Source organism: Symphodus melops, assembly GCF_947650265.1.
Source record: "Symphodus melops genome assembly, chromosome: 17".
Lineage (NCBI taxonomy): Eukaryota > Metazoa > Chordata > Actinopteri > Labriformes > Labridae > Symphodus > Symphodus melops.
In genome coordinates this window covers 16,054,180-16,081,847 of record NC_136707.1, presented here as the reverse complement: position 1 = coordinate 16,081,847, position 27,668 = coordinate 16,054,180, and the positions used below count along the sequence as shown (strand labels likewise).

General features: G+C 42.2%; 1 protein-coding gene and 2 long non-coding RNA genes across 3 annotated transcripts in view; all 3 read right to left on the bottom strand.

The window, feature by feature from the left end:
- Positions 1 to 27,226, bottom strand: part of LOC306838079 — a 93,613-nt gene extending 66,387 nt beyond the window's left edge. Inside the window, exon 1 of the long non-coding RNA XR_013781033.1 lies at positions 27,176 to 27,226. This is a non-coding gene — a long non-coding RNA (uncharacterized lncRNA). The remainder of the gene's footprint in view (positions 1 to 27,175) is intronic.
- LOC306837644 (uncharacterized protein) lies at positions 7,766 to 9,665 on the bottom strand (the record flags this gene model as incomplete). The annotated part of the gene is made up of 4 exons (XM_079365386.1): positions 9,399 to 9,665; positions 8,517 to 8,610; positions 8,243 to 8,330; positions 7,766 to 8,098 (listed from the first exon to the last, which is right to left on the bottom strand). The coding sequence occupies exons 1-4, from the start codon at positions 9,472 to 9,474 to the stop codon at positions 7,766 to 7,768; spliced, it is 591 nt and encodes a 196-aa protein (XP_079221512.1). The 5' UTR covers positions 9,475 to 9,665.
- On the bottom strand, positions 26,474 to 27,094 carry LOC306838080. Its single transcript, XR_013781036.1, has 3 exons — positions 26,969 to 27,094; positions 26,714 to 26,770; positions 26,474 to 26,527 (listed from the first exon to the last, which is right to left on the bottom strand). It is a non-coding gene; the product is annotated as an uncharacterized lncRNA (long non-coding RNA).
- Positions 27,227 to 27,668: the final 442 nt, after the last annotated feature.

Genomic DNA, 27,668 nt, shown 5'->3' with positions numbered 1-27,668 from the left:
GTGCCAGAAACTCATGGACTCTATGCCACGCCGCATTAACACAGTAATTGAGGCAAAAGGAGCTCCAACCAAGTATTGAGTATTGTACATGCTCACATTTTTCATTTTCATACTTTTCAGTTGGCCAACATTTCTAAAAATCCCTTTTTTGTATCGGCCTTAAGTAATATTCTAATTTTGTGACACACGGAATTTTGGATTTTCATTTGTTGCCACTTCAAATCATCAAAATTAAATGAAATAAACATTTGAATGCATCAGTCTGTGTGCAATGAATAAATATAATGTACAAGTTACACCTTTTGAATGCAATTACTGAAATAAATCAAGTTTTTCAAAATATTCTAATTCACTGGCTTTTACCTGTATTTACCAAGAGCGCTACGCAAGATCCTGAAGGATGAAAGTTGGTATTTAACTCATTCCAAGGGTGAGAGACAAGGGTCGACGATCGACGTCCTGACGTACTACGGTGAGCGTATTGCATCACTTCCTGTTGTGTCTCGCTCTATCGCTACTACCGATCGATAGAGCTAAAGCTAGATTGTTTATCCTGTGTATTTTCTTACATTTGTCTCCATTCACTGCACACTCTGAGTAATCGAAATAATCACCAAGCACCCCTGCGAGCTATCTATAGATCTTTTGTTTGCGTTAAACTACGTACTCTCAGGCTAACTTAGCAGTTAGCTTCTCACACGATGGCTTCTCTCCCTGCCTCTCCCTCTCCTGCTCTCTCCTGTTCTGTGTGCCAGATGTCTAGTTACTCCTCATCCTCCTTTACTGATAAAGGTATCTGTATTAAATGTAGTTTATTTATAGCTTTGGAGGCGAGGGTGTCTGAGTTAGAGAGCAGGCTCCGCACCTTTGAGTCAGAGTCACAGTCATCTTACGCAGCAGCAGTTAGCCAGCCACCTGTAGCCGGTGCGGGCCGACATAGTGTTAAATCTCCACCGGTAGCTCCCGAGCAGCCGGGAGGCAGTGGCTGGGTTACTGTCCGAGGGAGGCATAGTAAGAAAACGAGGCTCACGGCTCCCCACCAACCACTTCATGTTTCAAACTCATTTTCCCCACTCAGCGACGCACCCGCTGAGACAAAAACTCTGATAATTGGAGACTCCATAGTCAGAAACGTGAAGTTAGCGAAGTCAGCGGGCATAGTTAGGTGTATACCCGGGGCCAGAGCGGGCGACATCATGGCTCACTTAAAGCTGCTGACAAAGGCTAAACGTAGATTTGATAAAATTGTAATTCATGTCGGCACAAATGACTCCCGACTTCGCCAGTCGGAAATGACTAAAGTTAATGTGGAGTCGGTGTGTAGTTTTGCTAAGACGATATCGGACTCCGTAGTTTTCTCTGGTCCTCTCCCTAATTTGACCAGTGATGACATGTATAGCCGCATGTCTTCATTCAATCGCTGGCTATCGAGGTGGTGTCCAGCAAACGATGTGGGCTTCATAGATAACTGGCAGTCCTTTTGGGGAAAGCCTGGTCTGCTAGCTAGAGATGGCATCCATCCTACTCTGGTTGGTGCAGCTCTATTATCTAGAAACGTAGCAGAGTTTATTAGTCCCAAACCTTGACAACTCATCAGAGTTCAGACCAGGATGCAGAGCTGCAGTCTTACACACTTCTCTGCGCTTCCTTTAGATCTGTTTACCTGCCACTATAGCTGTCCTTGTGACTGTAAATCTAACTGTAACTCAGTTAGATCTTCTTATAGCTGTAACCCTACTTATACTATAGATACTGTGTCTGTTCTCCGCCCCAGACCTGTCTTAGGCAATTCCAGCCTCAATTAAAGAGGCGTAAATCATAACAATTTAGTCAAAATCAAAACTACAAATACGATTTGGCAAAAAAATCTAACAATTAAATGCGGCTTGCTAAACATTAGATCCCTAGCATCTAAATCTCTCCTGGTAAATGAGCTAATATCAGAGAATCATATTGATCTACTTTGTTTAACTGAAACCTGGCTTTCTCAGGATGAATATGTTAGTTTAAATGAATCCACCCCTCCCAGTCATTTGAATGCTCATATAGCTCGAGACACTGGCCGAGGTGGTGGAGTAGCAGCTATTTTTAATTCTGGTCTTATCATCAATCCTCGACCAAAGCTGAATTATACCTCTTTTGAAAGTCTTGCACTCAGTCTTTCACATCCAGTCTCTAGAACTTTTCAGCCAGTTCTAGTTGTTATAGTTTATCGCCCTCCTGGCCCATATTCAGAATTTCTATCTGAATTTGCAGAATTTCTATCACACATAGTTCTTAGCAGTGATAGAATAATTGTTGTAGGTGATTTCAATATCCATGTGGATGTTGTTAATGACAGTCTTAGCACGGCTTTCATGTCTCTATTGGACTCTATTGGCTTCACCCAGGGTGTAAACAAACCTACTCATCGATTTAACCACACCCTGGATCTTGTTTTAGCCTATGGTATTGAAATTAATAGTCTGTCGGTTTTTCTGGAAAATTCTCTGATATCAGACCATTTCCTAATAACTTTTGATTTCTTTTTACCAACCTTAACTCCTCTTAATAAAAGAGTGCTCTCTAGAAATTTAAATGATAATGCTGTAGCTAAATTTAAGGAAGCTATTTCAGCTGCCTTTGTTTCAGTTCCATCCCCTAACCTAGTTGAAAACTCCTATAATCACTTTAGTCCCTCTCAGTTAGATCAGTTTGTAGATAGTGCGGTGGATTCACTTAGAGTTACTCTGGATTCAATCGCCCCCCTAAAACAGAAGCCAATCAAACGACAGAGATCAGCTCCATGGTACAATTTAGAAACCCGTACTCTAAAACTAACGTCACGTAAATTTGAAAGAATTTGGCGCTCCACCAAAACGATAGAATCTCGTTTAATTTGGCAAGATAGTCATAATAGATATATGAAAGCTCTACGGCAGGCCCGCACTGCCTATTACTCGTCTCTTATTGAAGAAAATAAAAACAACCCTAGATACCTCTTCAGCACTGTAGCCAGGCTGACAGAGAGTCATAGTTCATTTGAGCCATCTATTCCTTTAGCCCTTAGCAGTAATGATTTCATGAGCTTTTTTAATGATAAAATTCTAAACAGAGACAAAATTAGCAACTTACTACCTTTACTTAGTGCAGATTCCTCCTATATTTTCGATTCGGCAGAAACGGTTCCAAATTCTGATACTAACCTCTACTGTTTTTTTCCAATTAACCCCGCAGAACTAAATTCGATTATTTCTGCGTCTAAACCGTCAACTTGTCTTTTAGATCCAATCCCAACCAAGTTGTTTAAGTCTTTCCTCTAGTTAGCAGCTCCATACTAGATATGATCAATTCATCTTTAGCAGCACGTTATGTACCCCAGTCATTTAAAGTAGCTGTAATTAAACCGCTCCTTAAAAAGCCTACTCTTGATTCAGGAACTCTAGCTAACTATAGACCTAAATCTAACCTTCCTTTTATTTCCAAGATCTTAGAGAAAGTGGTAGCTAATCAGTTGTGTGATTTTCTCCACAACAACAGCTTGTTTGAGGAGTTCCAGTCGGGATTTAGAGCTTACCATAGCACTGAGACTGCACTTGTTAGAGTAACAAATGATCTTCTGTTAGCCTCAGACAGGGGACTTCTATCTGTGCTTGTCCTGTTAGATCTTAGTGCTGCTTTTGACACAATTGACCATCAGATTCTGTTACAGAGACTAGAACAATTGCTTGGAGTTACAGGGACTGCTTTAAGTTGGTTTAGATCCTATTTATCAGACAGATCTCAGTTTGTGCATGTTCATGATGAGTCCTCTTTGTAAACCAAAGTTAGCCATGGAGTGCCTCAAGGATCAGTGCTTGGTCCGATTCTATTTACATTATATATGCTTCCTCTAGGTAGTATTATGAGAAAACACTCCATGAACGTTCATTGCTATGCAGACGATACTCAGCTCTACATAGCAATGAAGCCAGAAGACACCAACCAGCTTCGTAAACTAGAAGCCTGCGTCAAGGACATCAGGACCTGGATGACCAGAAACTTCTTACTGCTCAACTCAGACAAGACTGAAGTTATAGTGATTGGACCTAAGAACCTTAGAGAGACTTTCTCTGCCGATATGACGGCCCTTAGTAGTATTAGTGTAGCCTCTAGTACCACTGTTAGGAACCTAGGAGTTCTATTTGATCAGGATATGTCCTTTGATTCCTACATTAAACAAATTTCAAGGACAGCTTATTTTCACCTTCGTAATATCTCTAAGATCAGGCAGATCCTGTCACAAAATGATGCTGAAAAATTAGTTCATGCATTTGTTACCTCCAGGTTGGATTACTGTAATTCTATTTTAGCAGGGTGCTATGGTAAATCTCTAAAGACCCTCCAACTCGTCCAAAACGCTGCAGCTCGTGTTCTTACTAGAACTAGGAAAAGGGACCACATTACTCCTGTATTGGCTTCTCTCCATTGGCTCCCTATAAAATCTAGAATAGAATTTAAAATCCTTCTGCTCACCTACAAAGCTCTAACCGGTCAGGCACCATCCTATCTTAAAGAGTTAATTGTACCGTACTAACCGACAAGAACATTACGTTCCCAGAATGCAGGCCTGCTTGTGGTGCCTATAGTCTCTAAAAGTACTATGGGAGGTAGAGCCTTTAGTTATCAGGCACCGCTCCTTTGGAATCGTCTACCAGTCGGGGTCCGGGAGGCAGACACACTAGGTACTTTTAAGAATAGACTTAAAACTTTTCTTTTTGATAAATCTTATAGTTAGGGCTGGCTTAGGACCAGCTCATAGTTATGCTGCTATAGGCCTAGACTACCGGGGGAACTGGCACCAGGATCTCTTATCTCTCTCTCCCTCTTTCTCTCCCAGCTTTCTTATCTTATAGTAATAAGATATGTCTATAGTGACAAGCAGTAGCTTGTCACTATCTTTGTATTCTAACCTCTCCTTTTGAGCTCTCTTAGGTTCCTTGAGCTCTCTTAGGTTCCTTGGGACTGTTGGTGAGGATGGCCTGCCCAAACAACCCCCCCCCCCTTGGCCCCCCCCCCGAGGATGTTCTGCCCAGACCCCCCCCCCCCGCCCCCCCCCACACCCTATCCCATCCTATTCTTCTTTCTGCATCTTGTCCCATCTCCCCCATCCCATTTTCAAGCCCAGCACAGTTTAGCAGATGGCTGTTCCGTCATGAGCCCGGGTCTGCTGAAGATTTCTGCCTGTTAAAAGGAAGTTTTTTCTTGCCACGCTATGACGGATTAAGCTGGGCTCTTGTAATATAGCCATAAGTAAGGTCCTTTACCTGCTTTTTGTAAACATAACAATGAGCATGGTCTTGTTCCCTGCTCTTTTGTTAATGTTAACAGACAAACAGTAAGGTCCTTTACTTGCTTTTGTAAAGTGTCTTGAGATAACGCCTGTTATGAATTGACGCTATATAAATAAAGATTGATTGATTGATTGATTACGCACAGCGCGGCACCGTAATACGTTGTACAGATTTGCCGTTTTTACGAGCAACTCCCATACAATGTAAAGGTGAATGATCGGCACTTGCACCTTCTACAAATTGTTTTTTAATGGATTGAATGTGATTATAAACTTTACATATGCTGATGTGAACACAGCACGAGCCCATATATCACAAGCTGACACCTGTCACCGAGCAGGACGCCTGCTCCGGGTCTCTCCTCACACCACAGCTTTTCTCCTGAGGCCGTTATTCCTCTAATCCTGCCTGTTTCTGCTCTCTATCACATCTAACAGGTTCATAATAATAAGCCAGCACACCATTATATGTAAAGGAATACATATTTTCTTCCTCTTTATTGACGAGAGTCACACTCGGATCCATGCTTTTCTATGTTAAACAGACGGGGATTCAGCGGGACTCCCTTACGTTACGTCACAGCCGAATGCGGAAGTAAAGAGCAAAGACGTGCGAAAACGTACTAAAACGTCTCCAGGAGACCCTGTGGGTTATTAATTTCAGAATTTCTTTAAAAACAGTATTGTTAACGTATTTTCCTATGATTAGCTAAGTTTTGTCTTTAACCTGCAATATGCTCTTGAAGTCTTGCTGAATTTTTGGACGTGAATATGGGCCTTTCTCAGTTCCCTTATTTGCACCGAGTGTCCTCCGAGTTGTCTCCTCCACTTGCGTCTTAGTCCCGCCCACCAGAGATGCACGGAGGAAACGAAGCCGAGGAGAGAGACCGAGGAAATCAGCTTTAAGACACATGAGACGTCCTTTCATCGACGGCGTCACGTGAAGCGACGTCCATTTGTGATGACATCAGCACAGCTGGATCGGCTGCCACAACTCCACAATTATGAGCGTGAGATGATGCTGCGGATTGGGTGATGACATTTATTGGTGATTCTCCAAGCAACTCAAATGTGGTTGGGTGAAGAAATAAAATAAAAACCGAACTTGTGAAAATATTTGTTTCAACCAGAAGACCAGGTTAAGATGTGTTTATTTATGAATAACTACAATAGGCTACCAACTAAATATTGAAAGATTTATTTTTTTGCCTTCTCATATCCATTCCACGTAGGAATTGTTATGAAGACATCAGTGTTTGGGTGTGTGCGTGTGTGTGTATTTACACTACAATCTATTCACAGTGCTTCCAATAGTATGACCCACTCTAACTGTATTGCCTCCATGTATTTAGCCTCTTCATGCAGTGTGATTCATTCATATAAATCACATCATTCTTCCTGTCCTCATGTGCTGCCACTCAAAACAGTTGCTAAACACCTTTTGGCAACTCTTGATAACTCAATGACAATAAAGACTTTTCCTAGATACCTATCAATCAGTGTGTCTGCTGTTTAATCCAACCATGCCAGCTGAGTCCTGTCAGCTCAATGAGTTAATTAGGAAAATGAGGCACCACACCTATATAAGTGTGAGATAATGCTTTACCAAGACAGCGTAAACTATGGAGGCACACCCAATAGCCATAGCTGCAATTGCAGCCACGACTTTAATTAAAGAATTTGAGGAGCATCGTCGCAGAAGGCGAGCAAGGCTGCGACACGCTATTCAGTGTTTTGAAGAGGTAAGAATCTAGCAAACTTCAGAATTTTCAATCATGTCACTTACATGCATCTCACACACACACCACTGTTACCTGTAGCCAGAACAATAACACATCATGGGATTTGTGAAAATATCACAGAAGTGCATGCTCAGCATGGCAACACATTTTTTTTGCTACCCAAAAAACAATCCAGTTAGATGGACAATCAAACCACACACTCAGACTGTGTGTGTGGCTAAATATAGTCACTGCCAGGTTATTCAGATAGGTGCTGTAAGTATTTAAAGGCATACATGAACATTAAACTTGCATCCTTTGTGTTGTAGATGGAACGAGAGCCAGTGCACCGTTGTATAAATGCCCATGTGCCAGTCCTTGATGTGTACTTTGATGGTCAGGCTTTCAAGGCCATCCTTGGAAGCTCTATTGAGGATCCTGCCATCAAAGTCCACTCAAGGCTGGTCACATGAGGTACATGTCCTGCTAACGGTGTACTGGCTGGCACACGGCCTCTCGTACAGTGTGGTGTCCCGGGCCTTCCAAGTCCCAAAGTCTACAGTCTGGCGACTGGTGCACAGTGGAGTGGAGAAGATTGCAGCCCTTCACCAGGAGGTCATCAGGTTGCCCACCGCTGGAGAACTTGATGTGGTTGGCCAGGCATTTGCACAGCTGGCCAACACACAAGTGTTCTCCAGATGTGTGGGCTCCATTGATGGCTGCCATGTCCGCATCAAGACCCCCCCCTGGACCCGGGGACCAGGATTACCTCAACAGGAAGCTTTTCCCGTCCATACAGCTGCAGGCTGTATGTGCCAGGCTGTTCATCCTCCTCCTCCTCACAAGCCTGGCTACAAGCTGCAGATCTATCAGATGATGAGCCACCTGCAGAGGCCACAGCAGCCTCAGGCGTGTGGCTTCCCCCCACACACGACTCCATCAGGACGGGCGGCTCGATTGAGGGCCGCCCTCCGATGGCATCATGCATGAGGGCAAACCACGGCCAGCTTGCTGCTGTGGCCTCCCCCCTGTCTGTCCCCGTGCCCGTAGGTGGACATTTCAGCTCCTGCAAGACATTAGAGGAGATCTTTATGAACAGGATGCAGACAAAAGGAAAATAAAATACCATAACATGACGCATTTCATGAAACAACTACCTGCACTGATGTCTAAGGATGCGCATTGAAAACATACAGAATAGATATCTCACCTTATATTTCCTTTTTAAATTGTCCCATTTCTTGCTGACCTGAGAGACAGAGACCTGTCCCCCCAGGCCAAGCAAAGTGATGATTTCCCTGTGGAGACGAGAAATTGTGTCAGCCTCATCACTTCTTGTTTTGTCAGCCACAATATAAGTGGTCTTAGTGATAGGATATGAATTAGTTACAATTGTGATCGCATGACGCAGGCTTGATCACTGGGCATTATGTTACTTTGGTCAGTATTTTCACATGACTCAACTGACGTGAAGTTCAACTCACCCCCACGCCTTCTTCGCCGTGTGGCGTTTGCCCGTAAAGTGATGGTCGTTCTCTTTACGGGTCTTTATCAATTCCGCTGTGATTTCGTCGGTCCCTGTTAAATCACACATACAATTTATTTTTCACTTCATTTGGCACCAATGCACACTATGAAACGCTTTAGTGTCACACTCGTGACCTGTAAATTATTGCATGAAAGGCTTATGTTGTAGCAGTGATGCTTCAGTTTTGACTTCAGCACTCATGCTGTCTTTGCCCCGTGTTTACTGTTCCCATATTTACATCATCCCCATTTCCAAAACACAAGTGTGGAGCTCAGCATAGCCAGAGGTCAATCAGCTTAATTACTTTACACACTGGTGTGCTTACATAAAATCAAACCATGTTATTGTTTGGTGGGGATGTTTCTGTAGTGTATTAAATGTTCAATGGGGGAAATGGGGATACATACTGTGGATTATTTTGACATTGGTACATGGCTGTCAAACTTCTCATGTGACCAGTCTTGCTTATGTTCTGTTAGCAGGTACAGCCTACATATTCCTTTCTATTACACGGCTTACATGCAGAGATTAATGTTCAGCCTCAGTAACCCACAACAAACAGCTTATTCAAATAAAGCTCTGCTGCCATGACACGTCTTTATTGTCAGTTACACCTAAAGGAATGACCATCATATAGTTGAATGATTAAATAGTATTTCAACAATGTTACCTAATTCTATGATTCCATAAACATTTGTGTGAATTAAAAGTTATTTAAATGAGCAAGGATAGCAAATTCAATTGTTTTCAATGTCCATTCTCTTGCATTATATATCATATATTTTTCTTTTAGTGGACACATGAAGTGGGTGAATGTTAGGAAAAAACCGCTACTTACACTTAAACAACGCGTCTCCCGCCATCTTGTTCATATTTCCCACCAGATGCGGGGGCGGAGTTTTTATACCGTTCATCTGAACGTCTCTTCCGTGAAGTCGGCTCTCGTGTCTCCTCGGTCATCGCTCCTCGGATCTGCCTCCTCGCTCCTCGATCCTCTCTCCTCCGTTCGCTATTAGAGCTTTGGGACGATCCTCAACATGGCGGCTTTGGAACTACTTCCGGTTCGGCCGAGGACCGAGGAGACTGCAAATAAGGAAAGTGAGACGTACCCTATGTCACTGTTACAGATGGAGGTAAACTGTGACCGCCAGTGTTTCTAACGAGTCAATCATTGAGAGCACCTGTCCTCATTGCACCCAGCCTTTGCTCATCAGCCTGCCTGCTCTATAAAAGGAGGTTCTTTATCTCAGTTCGGAGTGTGACACCAGAGAGTCAACACCTTGAGTTGATGTCTCTGCTTGTGGGAAGAGTGTTCTAAGTCTGGGAATGGGGAAGAGGCTTTTAAAAAGGTTCCAACTTTTGTTTGAGGCCAGTTCTTTGAGGCCCTGTTTACACAGAGACGCTGTGACAGAAACACATCGAAACAACTCCACTCTGGATTCGAAGCACATACCGTCTACACGGCAGGTCTTGTCTGAGAGAAAACGATGTAGTTCTCACGCCCGGCCAGTAGTCGGCAGTGGAACTTTAAAACGTGACGCACGCGACACGCAGCAGTATAACCACTTCCTCCACAACATCCTCTTTAGCGGCTAGTTCTCCCAAGTCTTACCCAAATGCTGCGTATGGTCGCCCTGTGCTTGGTTGAACAATTTGCCGCAAGTGTTCGATGCTCTTTCAGCGGCGACATACAGTGTATCATATCAAGGTTCTGTTTATACAACGCGAATAGCTGCTGAAGCACATAGCAGCACAAGCGAATCCGCCGCCATTGTTTGTTTGTTCTCGACTACTGCACATGTCCAAATGTATGGGGGGAGGTGTGGTGAGGTCATCGCAGCCAGAGAGTCCACTCCGTTTCGTTCACATGGCTGCGATACGCCCCCCGTATTCGTTTCGCTCCACTCTGGAGGTCGAATTCAAAAGCTTGCGTTTTCACCCCCGTGAAACACCGAAGTGTGAACGAAAGGCCAATCCGATACTCAACTGTCTCGTTTTACCGTCACAGCGTCTCCGTGTAAACAGGGCCTTAGTTTACCTACTTTCTTTCAGTATAATTAGTAGATGGCTGTGGATAGTCATAACTCCACAACCATTTTTAGAAACCCCAAAACCTATTTTTATTATTTTGTGGAGGTACAGTGTCCTATTTGTTAGTTTCCCGCTCTGTGACTTCTGTCCTTCATAACGTAACATCTGAGGGATTGTCAGAGATCTGAAAAAATAAATAAAACAGAGAGGTTTATTTAAGGAATATTGGCAAGTCCCATCAACCCAGCATGCATCATTATAAATGACCAATTATCAAAACACTGTACTGTAAAAACAATTTTACTAGGCCAATGTACCTCCGCTTTTAATGTCCTGACTGCAGCACTGTACTGATGTCATATTGCAACACCTCAAGGACAGAAACTGAACATCACGCCTGCTGACGCAACATACGAATATTCTAGAGGAGGTACCTAACTGATAACTATATAAATCTTGACTTCTGACATTCGTGGTCAATTCTCTGGTTTTTGTGGCTAACCTGATATTCAGCAAGGTGAACCTCTCAGCTGAGAATAACCCTTGGTATCTGCATTGTATTTCCTTAATTTTATTAAACCTTCTGGTTTGTTCAATTTGACAATGTCCTCTCTTCCTTCTCTAAGAAAACCAAAACACACAAGATGACTTAAAACCTCATTAGACTGCAAATGTCTGTAGTTTGCTGCAGCAGGAGGATCACAAAATTATGAAAAATCAGAATGACACCACGTTGCTGAATTCAAGCTGTCATCCTACAGTGCCTCCACCACTCGTCACTGTGCACAAGTATATCTGCAATGTTTATAGATTTATGGGATTCACAATGATTTATTCATGCGTGGTCAGAATGTTCATGTCAGCCAGCAGTCTCCATCACTGTAGGATATTAACCAAAAGTTTGTTAAATGATCAACAACTTTTAGCTGTAGGACTTACTTTTTTCATGATAAACTGCCGCTTTGTGACTAATTATGTAGATATAGGTCTAATGATCACGTCAGAGATGTCCACTCTTTTATTATTTACACAATACGAGCAGGCGATGAAGGGCTGAGTCACGAAACACCGAAATGTGTGAAGCCACCACTCTGTGAGCTGTCTTGCAGCTCAGTCACCTATACTCTAACTAAAAATCACACTTGACAAATGCTCGATATTAGTGTAAACTGGTGGCGCCATGGTTACTTTAAATCGCATTTCTGCATCATTGTACATGCCAGTCCTCTGATGTTCGTTCGGGATAATCAAAGTGATACGGTGCAGATTATCCAGATTGTGTGGTGAACTTTTATTACAAAATTTTTATTAGGTTTTAATATTGTCACATTAAAAACGATCACTATATGCGTGTATGAAACAACGGCTGGTTTTAATGAATATGTTGGCGCAGATCTGAAATAAAATGTGGAAGAGATGTCAATACATTCTGAAGGCTGCAATTCACCACTTAGCCATTTGTCTCGCCAAAATGTACGTACACGTTGGTCAGAGTTTACTTAAATGTGCGCACATCTTACAGTCAGGTTTTGTTTTTATAGATCACAAACTGTGAATGGGAAATGGCGTATGCTAGTTTCAAGCCCTGTTTTGTGCGTACGTAACGGTTATAAATGAGACCCCTAGTCCATAAATGTTCCCATCAATTTGACTCTTAGCGCTACTTTCTATGACATTAAATCCATTAGTTTACCCACCTAGTTTTTTAGTCCTTATGATCGTTTTGTGTGCTATAGTCGCTGCCTTGTTTTTCCAAATTAAGTCCCTAATGGCCTTTTGATTTCTCAGAATCATTTTTTTTTTTTTATTGCCAAGGAATTTGTCTTAGTGTGTTAGAGAGTGAGAGATGAGGAAAAAGGCAATTACCACTTTAAAAAAAAAAAAATTGTAAAAGAAAATGTCATTTAAAGAATAATAAGAACCACAAAGGGTGCATGAATGAAAATAAATAGTTTCAGCCTTAACATCACTGTGATGTTTTCTGATTGTGGGGCTGATGAGTTACGTGGGGGGAGGCGGAGGGCAGGGACATTGTTAATGAGGCTGAGGGGAAGAAAGTATATCCTGAAAAGAACTCAACGCTTGATTCATTTTGGACAACGCAAGTGCATTCATGTTTTATCGTCACATTTTATTTAATCTTTTCCAATATAAACCCCTATTGCCATCCACAGTACTTGTTTCTGGCCACATTCTCATTGTTATTTCTGAAGCTGGTTGTCACTCTCCACCACATAAGCAGCTTTGCTATAATCTCGTCGTCCGTTATGTCAGCCGGTAGGTTCAAGACAGACAAGTTTGTCAAAATTTAAATTCCTTCGTAAATATGCTTGCTGCCAACCTTCAAGCCATCAATTAGGCATCTCCCTAGCTTTCACTAAGTAAGTCATACTTTTTTTAAAAACCGGGTCTTCCAAGACGCTGGCGTTAAAACACCACACCCCCGCCTGGCTCTCCCTCCCCCCGCACGCAATCTCCATCGCCAACATTTTATGGTCACTCCATGACGACTCGTCATAATAAACGGCCTTAAAATTTTTCCACAAGTCCAACCCCGCTAACACAAGTCGATTCTACTTTGTTTCAAAAATATTTAAGACCAGCTGCTTCCTGGAGTACTCTCTCTCATTTGTGTGCAGCCAACGTCAAACGTCTACGAGGTTTTTTTTCCTTCATTATTTGTTTTAGCACCGCCCTGCTCTCATCATGCTTGAAGGTATTGTTGCGTGACACATCTCTTTGGGCTAGCGCCACATTAAAATCCCCCACCACAATACAGGTAAATCCCAATAAAAAAATAACGTCTCAAATGTTCTCAAAACGCAGTCTATGAATTAAACAGGGTCTTTCATTCTCCGTTTCTTTACCTCTTTTTCTGTCAATGTCAACTTTATTTGTATAGCACATTTAAAACGGCGAGTAGCCAACCAAAGTGCTTTACAGTGAAAGACAGGTAGTCCCCCCCACCACAAACAAACAATAAGCACAACAATTAAAAACCCAATAAGTCACCTATACACTGTTAAAAGCTAAAGAAAACAGATGTGTTTTCAGCTGAGATTTTAAAAGTTCAGAGGCAGTTCACAGTGCGCACAGCCAAAGGTAAGAAGTTCCACAGAGTGGGGGCTGCAACTGCAAACGCAGTTCCCTCTGGATTTTCTGTCTTGTGCTCAGTCTCTTCTTTGCATGCGCCAGGTCCCCCGTGTCCATTTCACCGTCCGAGTCTGGTGAGCTCCCAGCTCTCCCTCTCCTGGCCACCACCGTCTCCCGCTCCCCCTCACTCGATGTCGGCCTGGACACGTCTGGAGACCGGCTCCTCGCCTTCCTCCCTCCCTCTCCTTTTGCCGCCGTCACCTCCACCGTCTGCACCTTCACCCCGACACCTCTCAGCATTGGGACATCAGGTTCTTTTTTCTCCTCATCCTCCCTCTCAGTCACCTCCACCTCTTCACACTCCTCCTCCTCACACCTGCACTCCCTTCGTCCGCAGGTGCCGCACTTGCCTTCCATGCACTCTCGGGCGCAGTCCCGGGCCACATCCTCCTCTTTATTCCTGATGCTGACCTCACTCCCCACGATAATGGCTCGGCCACGATTTCATCGTCCGTCATATAAGCCGGCAAGTTGAGAAAAGACACAACCATTTCATTAATGCAAATTTCTTTTGCAACGATGCGCATCTCTTATTTTAAAACCATCCAAAAGTCTGTCTTTCGCTTTGGAGTTACTGACAGTTACTTCCAGTCTCTTTTCCCCCCGTTTGTCTGCACGGCAGCAGTACATTTTAATTTTTTGTAGGAGTTCGCTCATGGTTATTTTCTCACCCACCATCTCGATAGTGATTGTCAAGTTTTTTCTCTCTCCCACCTGTTGTCACTTTCGCCGCCGTGCACACTGCCGGCTGCTCTCCGCCACTTACATTCTTCTCATTAGTTTGTCGCTTTCCATCATCTTTGCCACTATGCCTTTCCGTATTTTCTCAGCCTTGGTCCATCCATGTTCATTCTTGTTATTGTCTTTCCGTGGTTCTTTTGCCATTGTAGTCTGTCCGGTTGCTCCCACTAGCCCCGTGCTAGCGGGTAGCTCGCTCGCCATGCTTCAGCAGTTCCAAAACAAAAAGCGGTTGAAAAAACGTAAAAATATCCCCCAAACAGTCAAGACAGCCGGGGGACTGTACACACAGTGGTTTTCAAAAGCCAAAAGAAAAACTATGAATAAACACTTAATCAACACTCTAAATCCTCTGTTATCTCGCACTCGTACGGTCTCTCACTCACTCAGTAGTGGGCGTGTTCAGGGTGGTATGGCCGTAAGCCACAATATTGTGCAGAAAAGGCCCTTTTCAACATCTGCTGCGCTTTTCTTGAATCTGGCTAAACTTTCGGACATCGGAATTGAAATGTCACTGTCACCACATGATAAAAACAATGCTCTCCCACAGTGCAATTGATTGCGTCCATCACTCTTTTCAGACTGTCAAACATGTAGTCAGGAATGTTCTATAGTCCAGGTGAAGAGAAAAAGCTTACAGCACCTGGTATTCCCAGGCGGTCTCCCATCCAACTACTAACCAGGCCCAACCCTGCTTAGCTTCCGAGATCGGACGTGTTTTTATTCATTTTCTTTTATTTATCAAAAATGCAATTTACAAAAAATAAATCACATCAACATTCAATGATACATCTTATTGAAAGAACGAAAACACACTCAATAAATCAACAATTTTACACATCTACACAAATCAAACGTTTTATTAAATAGTAATTACACACCATTAAACAGACTAAAACCAACATAACACAAATATTTATACCAAACATTTGACCATACAAAAAAAACACAATTTCTCATCTAAATAAAAAAAAAAAAAACATTCAATCCTCTCATCCGTTACTGGACACACTCGTCTCCTCCACAAACATTCTTTAATTCTTTTCAAACTCATCTCTTTTTGAAACAAAAAATCAACCACCCATGCGCTTTCACTCCATTCACAAACATTCTCCGCACATCCAATCTTCTACATTCATCCTTTTATCGCACACTCAATTTCCCCTGTAGTGAAATCAGCATCGCACCATGCCTTGTCTTCCGCCGTTAGTTTAGTTTTTACAGCACTTAAGGGTTAGGGTTAGGGTTATATTCGTCTCCGCTACGATGTCTGTCTCCTCCCTTTCGTATAAGGTTTTATAAAAAAGTCTTCGGTCTTTAAAATGCCCTCATTCTCTCTAATCACCCCCCCTCCCTCATCCAATACTTCATTTAAAAACGGTTATACTTTTTCTCTTTTTCTTGTCCCAGAAAAAAAAGGAAGAACTTCTTTCCCCTTCATACAAATACTTAATCTGGCTCCTTATCGCCGCCCCCCTACTCCTTTTCATTTCAAATGCATTTAACTGTTCCTTTAACTCGAGATATTTTTCCGTACTTTTGTCTACTTCACCAAATCTTTTGATCTCTTCACTTAGTTCAGACTGTAAATTAAGTTCCCGTTGATCGTTTTCCCATTTTTTATTTCTGCTGAAATTAATACATTTCCTTTTGATACGTCGCTTAGCCCCTTCCCACCAGTCACATATGTTCTTCATCACATTCATTTCTTCCTTTAGGCTCTCCAGCATTTTGTTCATACTTTTTTTCAACACTTCATCCTCCAAAGTGCTTGCATTAAAACACCACAGTCCTGTCTGGTTCTTCTTGCTTATAAGTTTTCAAATACTTCTACTCACATTGCCCTTTAAAGTGTTATTCCTGGAGATGTCTCGTTGTGACAAAGTTAAACCACTTGTTCATTTTAAAAAAAGTCCACTCTCTCGCTTTCTACATTGGGGGCATAGATGTTGACTATTGTTAGCTCACAGTCATACAATTTACAGTTCACAGCGATCATCCTGCCTTCCATGTCTGTATGGATCAGCCATGCTTCTATGATTTTATCCCCCTTGATCATCACCACCCCCTTTGCTCTCGAACTCCCATGAGACATGAAGAGCGCTCCGTCGCACTCTTTTTGATTTTTTTTTGTTCCAGGTCACTGTTCCAGTGTGTTTCCTGAAAACAAACTATGGGCCTTTCTCAGTTCCCTTATTTGCACCGAGTGTCCTCCGAGTTGTCTCCTCCACTTGCGTCTTAGTCCCGCCCACCAGAGATGCACGGAGGAAACAAAGCCGAGGAGAGAGGACCGAGGAAATCAGCTTTAAGACACGTGAGACGTCGTTTCCTCGACAGCGTCACATGACGCGACATCAGCTGATCACGTTCAGCTGTCAATCAGCCGAACAGCTGTTTATGTCCACACAAACACGCACTGTATTATTTCTCATCAAACACACACAGTTAGTGTTTAGTGTCTTTACCTGATAAAAAAACACCTGAAGAACAACCTGCAGTCTACTCATAACCAAAAGGACAGTTTCTACTGACTCAAAGATTTCATTTTGAATTGTCTGTAATTATTTATTATTATTAAACAGTTTGGACTGAACCTAGCCTGTATTTAGACAACGAACTCTGTATTTTATAAACGGATATTTATGTGTCAGGATACTGAAAATGATTGTTTAGAATCTAAATGATGAAACTTTGTGAAGATAAATAAGTGAGAATATAAAACGGACTCCTCTTCATGTCAGACTCTTTTTAATCCCAGCTCATCACAGAGCGACTCTTTACAAACTCACTGATGTTCATCATCTGATTAAATGTCCCACGCTCCGTTTAGTGTCTTTTTAATGTCCGTCTTTTCTCCCGTATTAACCTCTGCTCATGTTGACAAGTTTCACTGAAGTCTGATCCGCTGCAGCGTCCAATCAGTGAGTGATATACGAGAAGTGAAAAGACTTCCGTGAAGTCAGCTCTCGTGTCTCCTCGGTCATCGCTCCTCGGATCAGCCTCCTCTCTCCTCGATCCTCTCTCCTCCGTTCGCTATTAGAGCTTTGGGACGTTCCTCAACATGGCGGCTTTGGAACTACTTCCGGTTCGGCCGAGGACCGAGGAGACTGCAAATAAGGAAAGTGAGACGTACCCTATGTCACAAAGCTTTGCCTGATCCCTCACTGCTTGTAGTTTTGTCACAACCAACAGGCTGCACAAGACATAGACAAGACAATGATCCAACAAGAGGGTAAGCAAACACAGAGACTATATAGACAGGGGTAATCAGACACAGGTGAGACTAATCAGACAGGTGAGGACAATCAGGGTAATCAAGACAGGAGGGAAACACAGAGAGGCAGGAAACCAGACAAGAACACTAGAAGACAAGTACAAAGTAAAAACCAACACTGACACCACCAAAACCAGATATCCAAAATAAAACAGGAAACACCAAAGACTAGACTTAAAACATAACACAGGAAATAAACTTACAGGCAACTGGGAAACACTAAAGACCAAAGCAACCACACCAGAAATCACATACAAGTAACACAGGAAACAATATTACAGACAAGAGCGAAGGAAACAAAGAAACGCAGGAAACACTGAAGACTAGACTGCAACTTAAAACTCTGGAAACACTGAAGACTGAAACTAAGAAATATAAGTAACTCAAAACTCTGAAATATAACAAACCCAAACGATGACAAGTTTCTCCTGGTTTCTCAGCCCATTTGTGTTAATAGAGAGTAGTCTTAAATTACACATTTTGTTTTTGTTTGTTTTTTTAAAGTCAGGAAGGGCAGTTAAAAAACGACCTAAACTGTCAATATTAGCTGGGATCTTTCATTTTCTGTTTGTTCGCCTCTTTTTCCTGCCTTAAGCTCAGCTTTTTTTTCGCCTGATTGAGGTCCCCTGTTTCCATCTCACCGTCCGTATCCTGTGAGCTCCCGTCTCTCGCTCTCCTGGCCGCTGAATCGTGCGAGAACCATCTGGAACGCGCCTCCTCTCCTTCCACCACCACCACCGCCGCTGGCTGCACCTCCTCCTCCTCCTCTAGAGAAATTTCCTTGTTTCCCGCAGCTGTGACACAAGAAGTCCGGGCACTCTCTTAGGATGTGACCTGGCTGGATACACATCCTGCACACCTTCATCTGCCTGTCATGAATTACTCTGAAAAACTCAGCTCCCAGCACAGTGTCGAATTTAGTACGGCAGCAATTCAACCAACTCATTAAATTTAACTTTTAAAAATCTAGTGCTGTCAGCTATTTCAGTCCCAGGCCACATTCTTCTCTTAATGACTGACGCTGGTCTCACTCCCCACGACAGCAGTTTCGTCACGATTTCATTGTCCGTCACATAGGCAGGAAGATTCAAGAATGACACGACCATTTCATCGTTTAGTTCTTTAGCGACAATTCTTGTTTCTCCAATCTTGAAGCCATCCAGTAATCTTCCTTTCGCTTTATCATTACTCACTGTCACTTCATATTTTTTATCCCCAGTCTTTCTGCAGGCTAGTAACCCTCCGCAGATCATTTCTATGTTATTCATAAGTTCGTTTATCGGGACTCTATCCCCAACTACCTCCACATTTATTGTCAAAGTTTTTTCAAAGCATCTCCCACCTCTCTTCTGCTCATCATTTCTGCTCTCCATCTCTTTTTCTCCTCTGTTCTTTACTTCAGCTAATTTTCCCACGCAGGTTTCTCCTCGCCGTTCTTGTCCGTTTTCAACTCCTCCACCTCCTTTACCGTCATTTTTTTCACTCTTTTCAGCTTTTCTCACACTCGCATCTTCTTTTCTCTCACTCTCCATTTTTTTCAGTCTTTCTTTAGTTTTTCCTCCCGTTGCCTCTTTTTCTGCCATGTTTTCCGTGAGCAGCTCCTCGCCGTTTCCACCTCGTTTTTTGTTCATTTTTGCATTCTTTTCATCCATTCGTCTATTCGACTATGCACACAAAACTGTGGAATCGAAAAACAAAATAAAAGCATTATAATAAATCAAAAATACGTTTGCAAACAACGCTCTCAAAACTGGGTCAATCACTCGGCTGTCTCCCCGTCTCAATCACTCACTTCAAAAGTGGGCGTGTTCAGGGTGGTATGGCCGTAAGCCACAATGGTGTGCAGAAACTTTTCTTTGTGCACTTGGTGCAGGACGATGCCCGTGAAGACCCTCCTGTGCCTGATCTTAAAATCCAGGTCTATAATGGGATGAGGTGTGTGTTTGTGGCTGATGCTGTTCCAAATATTGCTGTCTGTGAGTTGGGGGTATTGCTGAATCCATGTTTTGTTTGCTTCCGGTGTTCTTATTCGTTTTGAAAGTGCAGTGTGTGTACCATGTTTTTGTCTTGATTTGAGTGACGTTTTCTGTTCCGCCTCCTTTCAGGCACAGGAGGATCTCCACTGCATCGCCCTGCACCTGTTTTTTGTTCTTCAGGGCTTTCACCATTCCATCGTCAATGCAATAGTTAGAATATTTAACACATTTTTCCTTTTGATCCTCTCGTTGTACCTTCTTAGTTTTATCAAAACACCTACTAGATCGATCTCATCTTTTTCGTTAATTATGTCCTTTAAGCGCACTATGCCCGCCCTGTTAAAAGCATCACACTTTACATTGCCAAAGAATGGCGATGAGAGGAAAGGCAGCCGCAGCACAGACCCTCTCGTTCCGCACTCTAGTACAGTCCCGGGTAAAACCTGATACCATGCCTCCAGTACTTCCTGGAAGAATCCGGGGAGGAGCTGGTACTCCCTTTTCTGGCGCACACTCAGAAGATTGTCCTCTCCGCCGAGTCCGAATCCCCCGAGGTGCGCCAGAAATTGATTCCTCCATAATACTTTCCGGTCCGGATTTAACAGTTTGCCTACTAATTTGGCTCTTAGTGCTACTCTCTTGGATAATAAGTCAATTAGAGCTAGCCCTCCCCGATTCCTAGCCCCAATCACCACTTTGTGCGCTACAATGCGCACCTTATTTGTCCAAACAAAGTTTCTAATAGCCTTTGAAATTTCATAGTGTACCCAGTCCGGAACAGTACAAGTACTAAATGCATGGTTCGCTTTGGACAACACGAGCGCATTAACTACCACTGCCCTTCCTCTCAGAAACAAATTTCTCGCTTTCCAGACATTTAAGCAATTTTTAACTTTCTTTAAAACACCCTTCCATGTTTCATTGTCGCTTTCTGTTTCATTTTTACCAATCCATTACCCCTAGTACTTTTCTTCTTTCCTCAATCTGTTTGAAACCCCATTTCTTTAGATTGTCTGCTTCTACCCCGAAGGTCATGATTTCAGATTTTTCTCTATTAATTTTTGCCCCACTGGCGCGCTCATATACATTCACACATTTCAGTACTTTGTTTAAATCTTCTTGGGTTTTTACTGTTATGTTGATGTCGTCAGCATATTGTGTTAAAATTACATTATTTTCACCTATTCCTTTTATTGTCTCCTCCGTTTCTATTACTGCTGCCAGTGGTTCCGCTACTAAGCTGTACAGCAAGGCCGACATTGGGCACCCCTGCCTTATTGACCTTGCTATTTTAAAAGGTTTTGTTAACGTTTCATTGTATTTTATTGAGCTGTGTGCATTGGTATAGCATAACTTAACCAAACTAACGAAATTCCCCCCAAACCCAAAAGAAGATAAAGTCCTAAAAAGGAAATTATGATCTACCCTGTCAAACGCATTCATTTAAATCAACCCCTAACCAAAGCCCTCCCTCTCTCCCCATTGTTCTGACTGTTCCTTTTATGTGAACGATTGTATCTGCTATTTCTCTCCCTGGTATGGTATGATTGTGTCTCAGATATGATGCTGTCTATGACTGTCCTAATCCTATTTGCGAATATTTTGGTGAAAATTTTGTAATCTGTATTTAAAAGACTAATCGGTCTGTAATTTGCAAGATTTTTTTTGTCTCCCTTGTTTTATAGAAAATAGTAATAATTCCTTTTGCGAATTCTTTGGATGTTCTATTGTTAGCTGTCATGTTTTTAAAAAGTCCCTCCAAAATCTCAATCAGGTTATTTTTGAACGTGCTATAAAATTCCAACGTTAGGCCGTCACTCCCTGGACTTTTGCCTTTATTAAGGCCATTTCTATTTCTTTTGTAGTCACGTCCATCTCGCACCAATCTCTGGCCTCCTCTGACAACTGCATCTTTAACGCCTTCAACACTCTCTCTCCATCTTCCTGATCCGTTTCTTCCTTTTCAAAAAGTAATTTATAAAAATCCCTGACTGTATTAAGAATCTCCCCATTGTCTTTTACTCCCTCGCTAAGCACCTCATCTAAAACGGTTTTGTTTTGTTTCTGTTTCTCTAAACCAAGAAAGAAAGATGTGCTCCTTTCTCCTTCATATAAATTTTGTATTCTACTTCTTACTGCCGCTCCTTTACTCCTCTTTAATTCTGTTGTTTTCAGTTGTTCTTATAAAGCAAGATATTTCTCGACACTTTTATTTTCATCTAAATTTTTAAGTTCTACATTAAGTTCATCTTGCAATTTTAATTCCAGTTGATCGGTTTTCCATTTTTTTTCTCTACAAAAAGTTAGGCATTTTTATACGAACCTTGGCCTCCTCCCACCATTCACACACGTCTTCTTTCACACTCATTTCATCTCTCAGTGTCTCTAGTAGTCTGGTCATACATTTTCTAAACCCCTCGTCTTCTAAGATACTTGCATTAGAACACCACAGTTTTGATTTTTGACTTGTTTCTTTACTGGCCAAAATTAAGGTCAACAATTTGTGATCACTCCACGGTGTGGCTTCATAAAAGATTGTCTTTGCCCTGCTGAACAAATCAGCAGCAATGAGGGCATAGTCTATTCTAGACTGTTTGACTGTTTTCTCCACTTTTTGTTCTCTGCAGTAGCCTCTCCCATTCATATTGCTTACTCTCCATATGTCAATCAAACTCAAGTCCATCGTTGTTGTTTTTCAGACAGCTCCTGCTGGTGTCTTGTTTAAAAGTGTTATTTCGTAAGATGTCCATTTGAGAGAGTGCGACATTAAAATCACCAATAATCACACATTTTTTGTCACACCACCATTTGCTGTTTCTTTTAAAAAAATATTTTCTTTCGTTATCCACATTTGGGAGCGTAAATGTTTATTATTGTAACACATTCATCATTGACTTTGCAAATAGCACCGATCACTCGTCCTTCAGTGTCTTTATATTTTAGCTGTGTCTCAGTCATTTTGTCAGTATTAATTAGCATAGCCACACCCCTTGCTCTTTCACTCCCATGTGATGTGAAGATCACTCCTTTAATCTCCTTTTTTACTCTCTTCTGTCATTTCCCCAATGTGTTTCTTGCAAACAAGTTACATCATATTTTTTCACCAGTGTCAAAATAGCTTGCAGTTTATCGTTATTCCTTAAACCATTGGTATTTAGAGAGAGTATTCTGAGTTTATACATTTTTAAAAGTAGTTCAGGGAGGGGTGTGTGCTTGCTTTAAAGAACAACTGTACACCTTATCTATAGATGAAAACTATGCTTTCTTCTTCAGTTTTTTTGCCGCACACTTAGCCTTTTTTTCGCTCTCTCCATCTCACGTCTGTGTCCGGTGAGCTCCCTTCTCTCACCCTCCTGGCCGCCGTTGACCCCCGACTCTCCTCGCTTGAAGCCTCGTGAGATGTGTCTGGACCCACCACCACCGCCGACTGCACCTCTCCTTCATCACCTCTCCGCACCAGGTCGGCTGCCTCCTCCTCTTCCTCCTCCTCGCCCTCTGCCACCACCTCCGTCCCCATGCTCTTCTCCACGCTCTCCTCATCCTCCTCCTTCTCCTCTTCACATTCACAGTCCTCTCGTCTGCAGGTTTTACATCTGTTGCTTTTATTCAAGCATTCCCTCGAAAAGTGCCCCTGCTTCCCACAGTTATGGCATAGAAAGTCCGGGCATTCTCGTAGGCTGTGCCCCGGTTGTATGCACAACCTGCACACCTTCACCTGCCTGTCGTGTATCACCCTGAAGAACTCCACTCCCAGTGCTGTTTCGAATTTTGTTGAATAAGGCAGTGACTTTACCATGTCATTGAATTTCACCTTTAGGAATCTGGTCCCATCTGCAATATCAGTCCCAGGCCACATCCTCCTCTTAATGAAAGATGCCGGCCTCACCCCCCAAGATAGCAGTTTCGCCACAATTTCATCATCCGTGACGTAAGCTGGGAGGTTTAAAAAAGATACAACCATCTCGTCGTTGTTTAGCTCTTTTGCTATTATTCTTGTCTCTCCGATTTTGAAGCCGTCTAATAGTCTTTCTTTAGCCTTGTTATTGCTCACAGTAACCTCAAATTTTTTCTCTCCCGTCATCCTGCATGCTAGCAATCCTCCACATGTTAGTTTTATATTGTTCATAAGTTCATTTGTAGGGATTCTATCCCCAACTACCTCTATATTAACTCTTTCCCCGCCAGAGAATTCTAGAATGGTTGCCAGCCAGCGCCAGCCTTTTTCACCATTTTCACCAATCTTTCAAGACCCACAGAATATTTTGTTCTTTGAATATGTAAATATTTAATACATCAAAAGAAAGATCAGAGCCTCTGCTTTCATATACAAAAAACTATTTTATTCAAGATTCATTCATTCTTTTTTTTATCAGCACTTGAATATCGGCCATTTTCACAAAAAAACAACATTCCGGACAAAAAGCTGAGAAAACAGCACTTTTGTAAAACACACTTATTTTCAAGAAAAAAAATGTGATTTTGAGTTTACTTTTGGATTCTTTTTACTTTCATTTGAGAACTACAGTTATATTTTAAAATAACTAAAATAAATAAAAATGATTACATAAAATTATAAATTTTCTTTGAATAGTGTAGCACTACAACATTTACAAACTACATTATACATTTTTCTTCTCTTATACACTCAGAAATACTTTTACTTTTACAAACACTGGTTATTTTCAATAATAAAACATTAGTTGAACAAAAACCTGATCAAGAAGAGAGACAACTGTCTCCCAGGGAAGTGCCTTCTCCACAATAGGGTTTCATGTTGTAACAGTACCCTGTGTCAGAATCGCAAAGGATGTAGGATTTGAACCCATATTTGACAGGTTTTTGGGGATTGTACACCCTGAACGCTAGCCGTTCACGCCACAGAAGCATACCCTCATCAATGCAAATGTTGGTGTTAGGTTGATACATTTCACTGAATTTAGATATAAGGTAATATAAGACAGGGCGGACTTTGTACAACCTGCCAGTGCTATTTGCTGGCCTTCATTCATAATCATTGGAGTGTAGAAATCTCCATATGATTTCAAACCGGTTGCGGGACATGACCTTGTTGAAGTAGGGGGTGGCCAAAATGTCATCTGTAGACCAGTACATTTCAAGGTCAGGCTTACGAATGATATGATCAAGAGCAGCAGCATCATTTAGAGGTCCAGGATTCTCAGTGAAAGTAAAGTCTTTTGGCTGCCAGTTCATTTCTTTCCACATCAGATTACCTGGACCAGGACCTGCACCTGGCTAGTTTACAGGGCCTCTTGCTTGGTCACCAAGTACTTGACCTCCACCACGCCCATGAGATCCACAGGTCCGACCTCTGCCTCTTTGCTGTGTTCGACCTGTAAATAATTAGAATGACAATTTTTTTATTCAACAGTGTGATGTGCACAAAGAGAGGAACTTTATTTTATGGCCTCTTCATATCATATTGTAAGCCATTTTATTATGTTATGTGAGTTAGATCTTATTTTGAAGGTTCAAGGGACGGAAGTGTGTGATTGGGGACCCGTGCGGGGTGCTCCCGCCGTGTGCGGCAATAAAGGAGCAGACAAATGTTCAACTTAATAAAGACTCCGTATTTCTTCATTTTATATTTTCCCAAAGTTCATCCATCCTAAACCGCTCGGTTACATTGGTGGCAGCGGTGGGATGTTTTTTTCTGCTTTGAGGGCCCGCCTTAAAATAGTTTGTTAAAGTTCAGGTAGCTAGCCGAGGTTAGCCACTGCTGGCACGTGCTTGGCCTTGCTGGTGCAGTGAGGATGGGGCACAAATCCGAGCCGCGTCTCGCCTGAGGACTTCACCCGTATCCTCCCCCAACTACACGCCTTGGTTTTTTTTGTTGTTGTTTGTGCCATGGACGGGAGGCACGTGTTCCGGGATGTTTTGGTGCCGTCTCAAGTGGTGCACCGGGACATGTTTTTTTTTTGCAGACTTTGTGACTTCTCTGGCTGACAGGCTGAGACCCTACACACTGCCATCGCCTGCTGATTCTTCAGATAGCATCTCAGCTTCTCCCATCCATGCTCCCTCACTGCTGGAGGAGGGGTCGACACGTTGGAACCGGGGGCCTGAAGAACCTCTGGCTGATGGTGGCCTTGGGGGCTGCACTGGACACGACCGCCAGCAACCCGTAAAGGACTGTGTCTCGTTTTGGCAGGACTGTGAATCAGCCAGTTCGTTTCAGAGACTGTGTGACTTGTTTTGTTCAACTTAAAAAATAATAATAAAAAAAACAGAAAAAAATTGTACGAAAATGTGTGAGTGCTCATAGTGAACTGTTGTCTTATTATAGCAGGCTGTGTCAATGCCAATGGTGGGTCCAATTACCATTCCCTGTGTATCAGCTATGTCTGGTGTACGATTTTGGGTTTGAGGGTGCGTACTGTGTTGATACTGTGTTGTTATGTGAGGCAATTGTTTGCTGTGATAATTGTGCTCTTGTACATGTTTCTTGCATTGATGCCGTTAATTTTTTTGAAACGAGGACGTTTCTTTTCGGAGGGGGGGAAGTATGTAAGCCATTTTATTATGTTATGTGAGTTAGATCTTATTTTGAAGGTTCAAGGAACGGAAGAGTGTGTGATTGGGGACCCGTGCGGGGTGCTCCCGCCGTGTGCGGCAATAAAGGAGCAGACAAATGTTCAACTTAATAAAGACTCCGTATTTCTTCATTTTATATTTTCCCAAAGTTCATCCATCCTAAACCGCTCGGTTACAATATCTTACCTCTTTCACCTTGGGTAGTTCTGTATAAAGGACACCTGGGCCTTGAATCCCTGGACTCTGTGTGTGGAAAATGTCATACAAATATTCATTTGGTAAATAGTTTGTGCACAAAATGAAAGATACATTCATTTTTCATCTCCTCAAAAATTAGCAGATGCTCTCGTATTGTATCATGTAATAATCACAACAATCTTAGTAACAGGTTATCAAACTAAAAAAATACACCATGTTATCATAACTCACCTTTTGCACCTCTGGTTGGTCTGTAAGAAGGAGACCTGGATCTTGGAGACCTGGACTCTGTGTCGGGAAAATGACAGTAAAATGTCATACAACCATTCATTTGGTAAATAGTTTGTGTACAAAATGAAAGTTAAATTATTTCTTTTTTTATCTTCTCTAACAAATTAGCAGATGCTATTGTCTTGTAGTATCTAATGATCATACAATCCAAGTAACATACTATCAAACTAAATCAAACATGTTATCATAACTCACCTCTTGCACCTACGTATATGTCTGGACCTTGGAGACCTGGATCTTGGAGTCCTGGACTCTGTCTGGAAAATGACAATAAAAAGTCAGTCAAAAATTCGTTTGGTACATAGTTTATGTACAAAACTGAGGGATATGTTATTTCGACGTCAAGTTATCAGATGCCTATGCTATCACGGTAAATCAAAAAATAACGTGATCATATCTTACCTCTTACACGTCCTGAAGGTCTGAATGTAGGTCCTGAATCCCTCCATTCGCTGTCAAATCGGAAAATCTCGTCAATGGCGGGGAATGAGTTAATTGTCAAAGTTCTTTCAAAACTCCTCCCACCTCTCTGTTGCTCTGCATTCTTGCTCTCCGTCTCTTCTCCTCCTCCGTTCTTTTCTTCAGCTAATTTTCCCACGCTGGTTTCTCCTCGCCATTCATGTCCGTTTTCCACTCCTCCACCTCCTTTACCGTCATTTTTTCCACTCTTTTCAGCTTTTCTCACACTTGCATCTTCTTCATTTCTCTCACTCTCCGTTGTTTTTAGTCTTTGTTCTTTAGCTTTTCCTCCCGTTACCTCCTTTTTCTGTAGCGTTTTTCGCTTGCTGCTCCTCGCCATTTCTGCCCCGCTTATTGTTCATTTTTGCATTCTTTTCATCCATTCGTCTGTTCTCCATAGCCGTAATCATTTTTGCTTTCCTGGTCGTCTTTACCG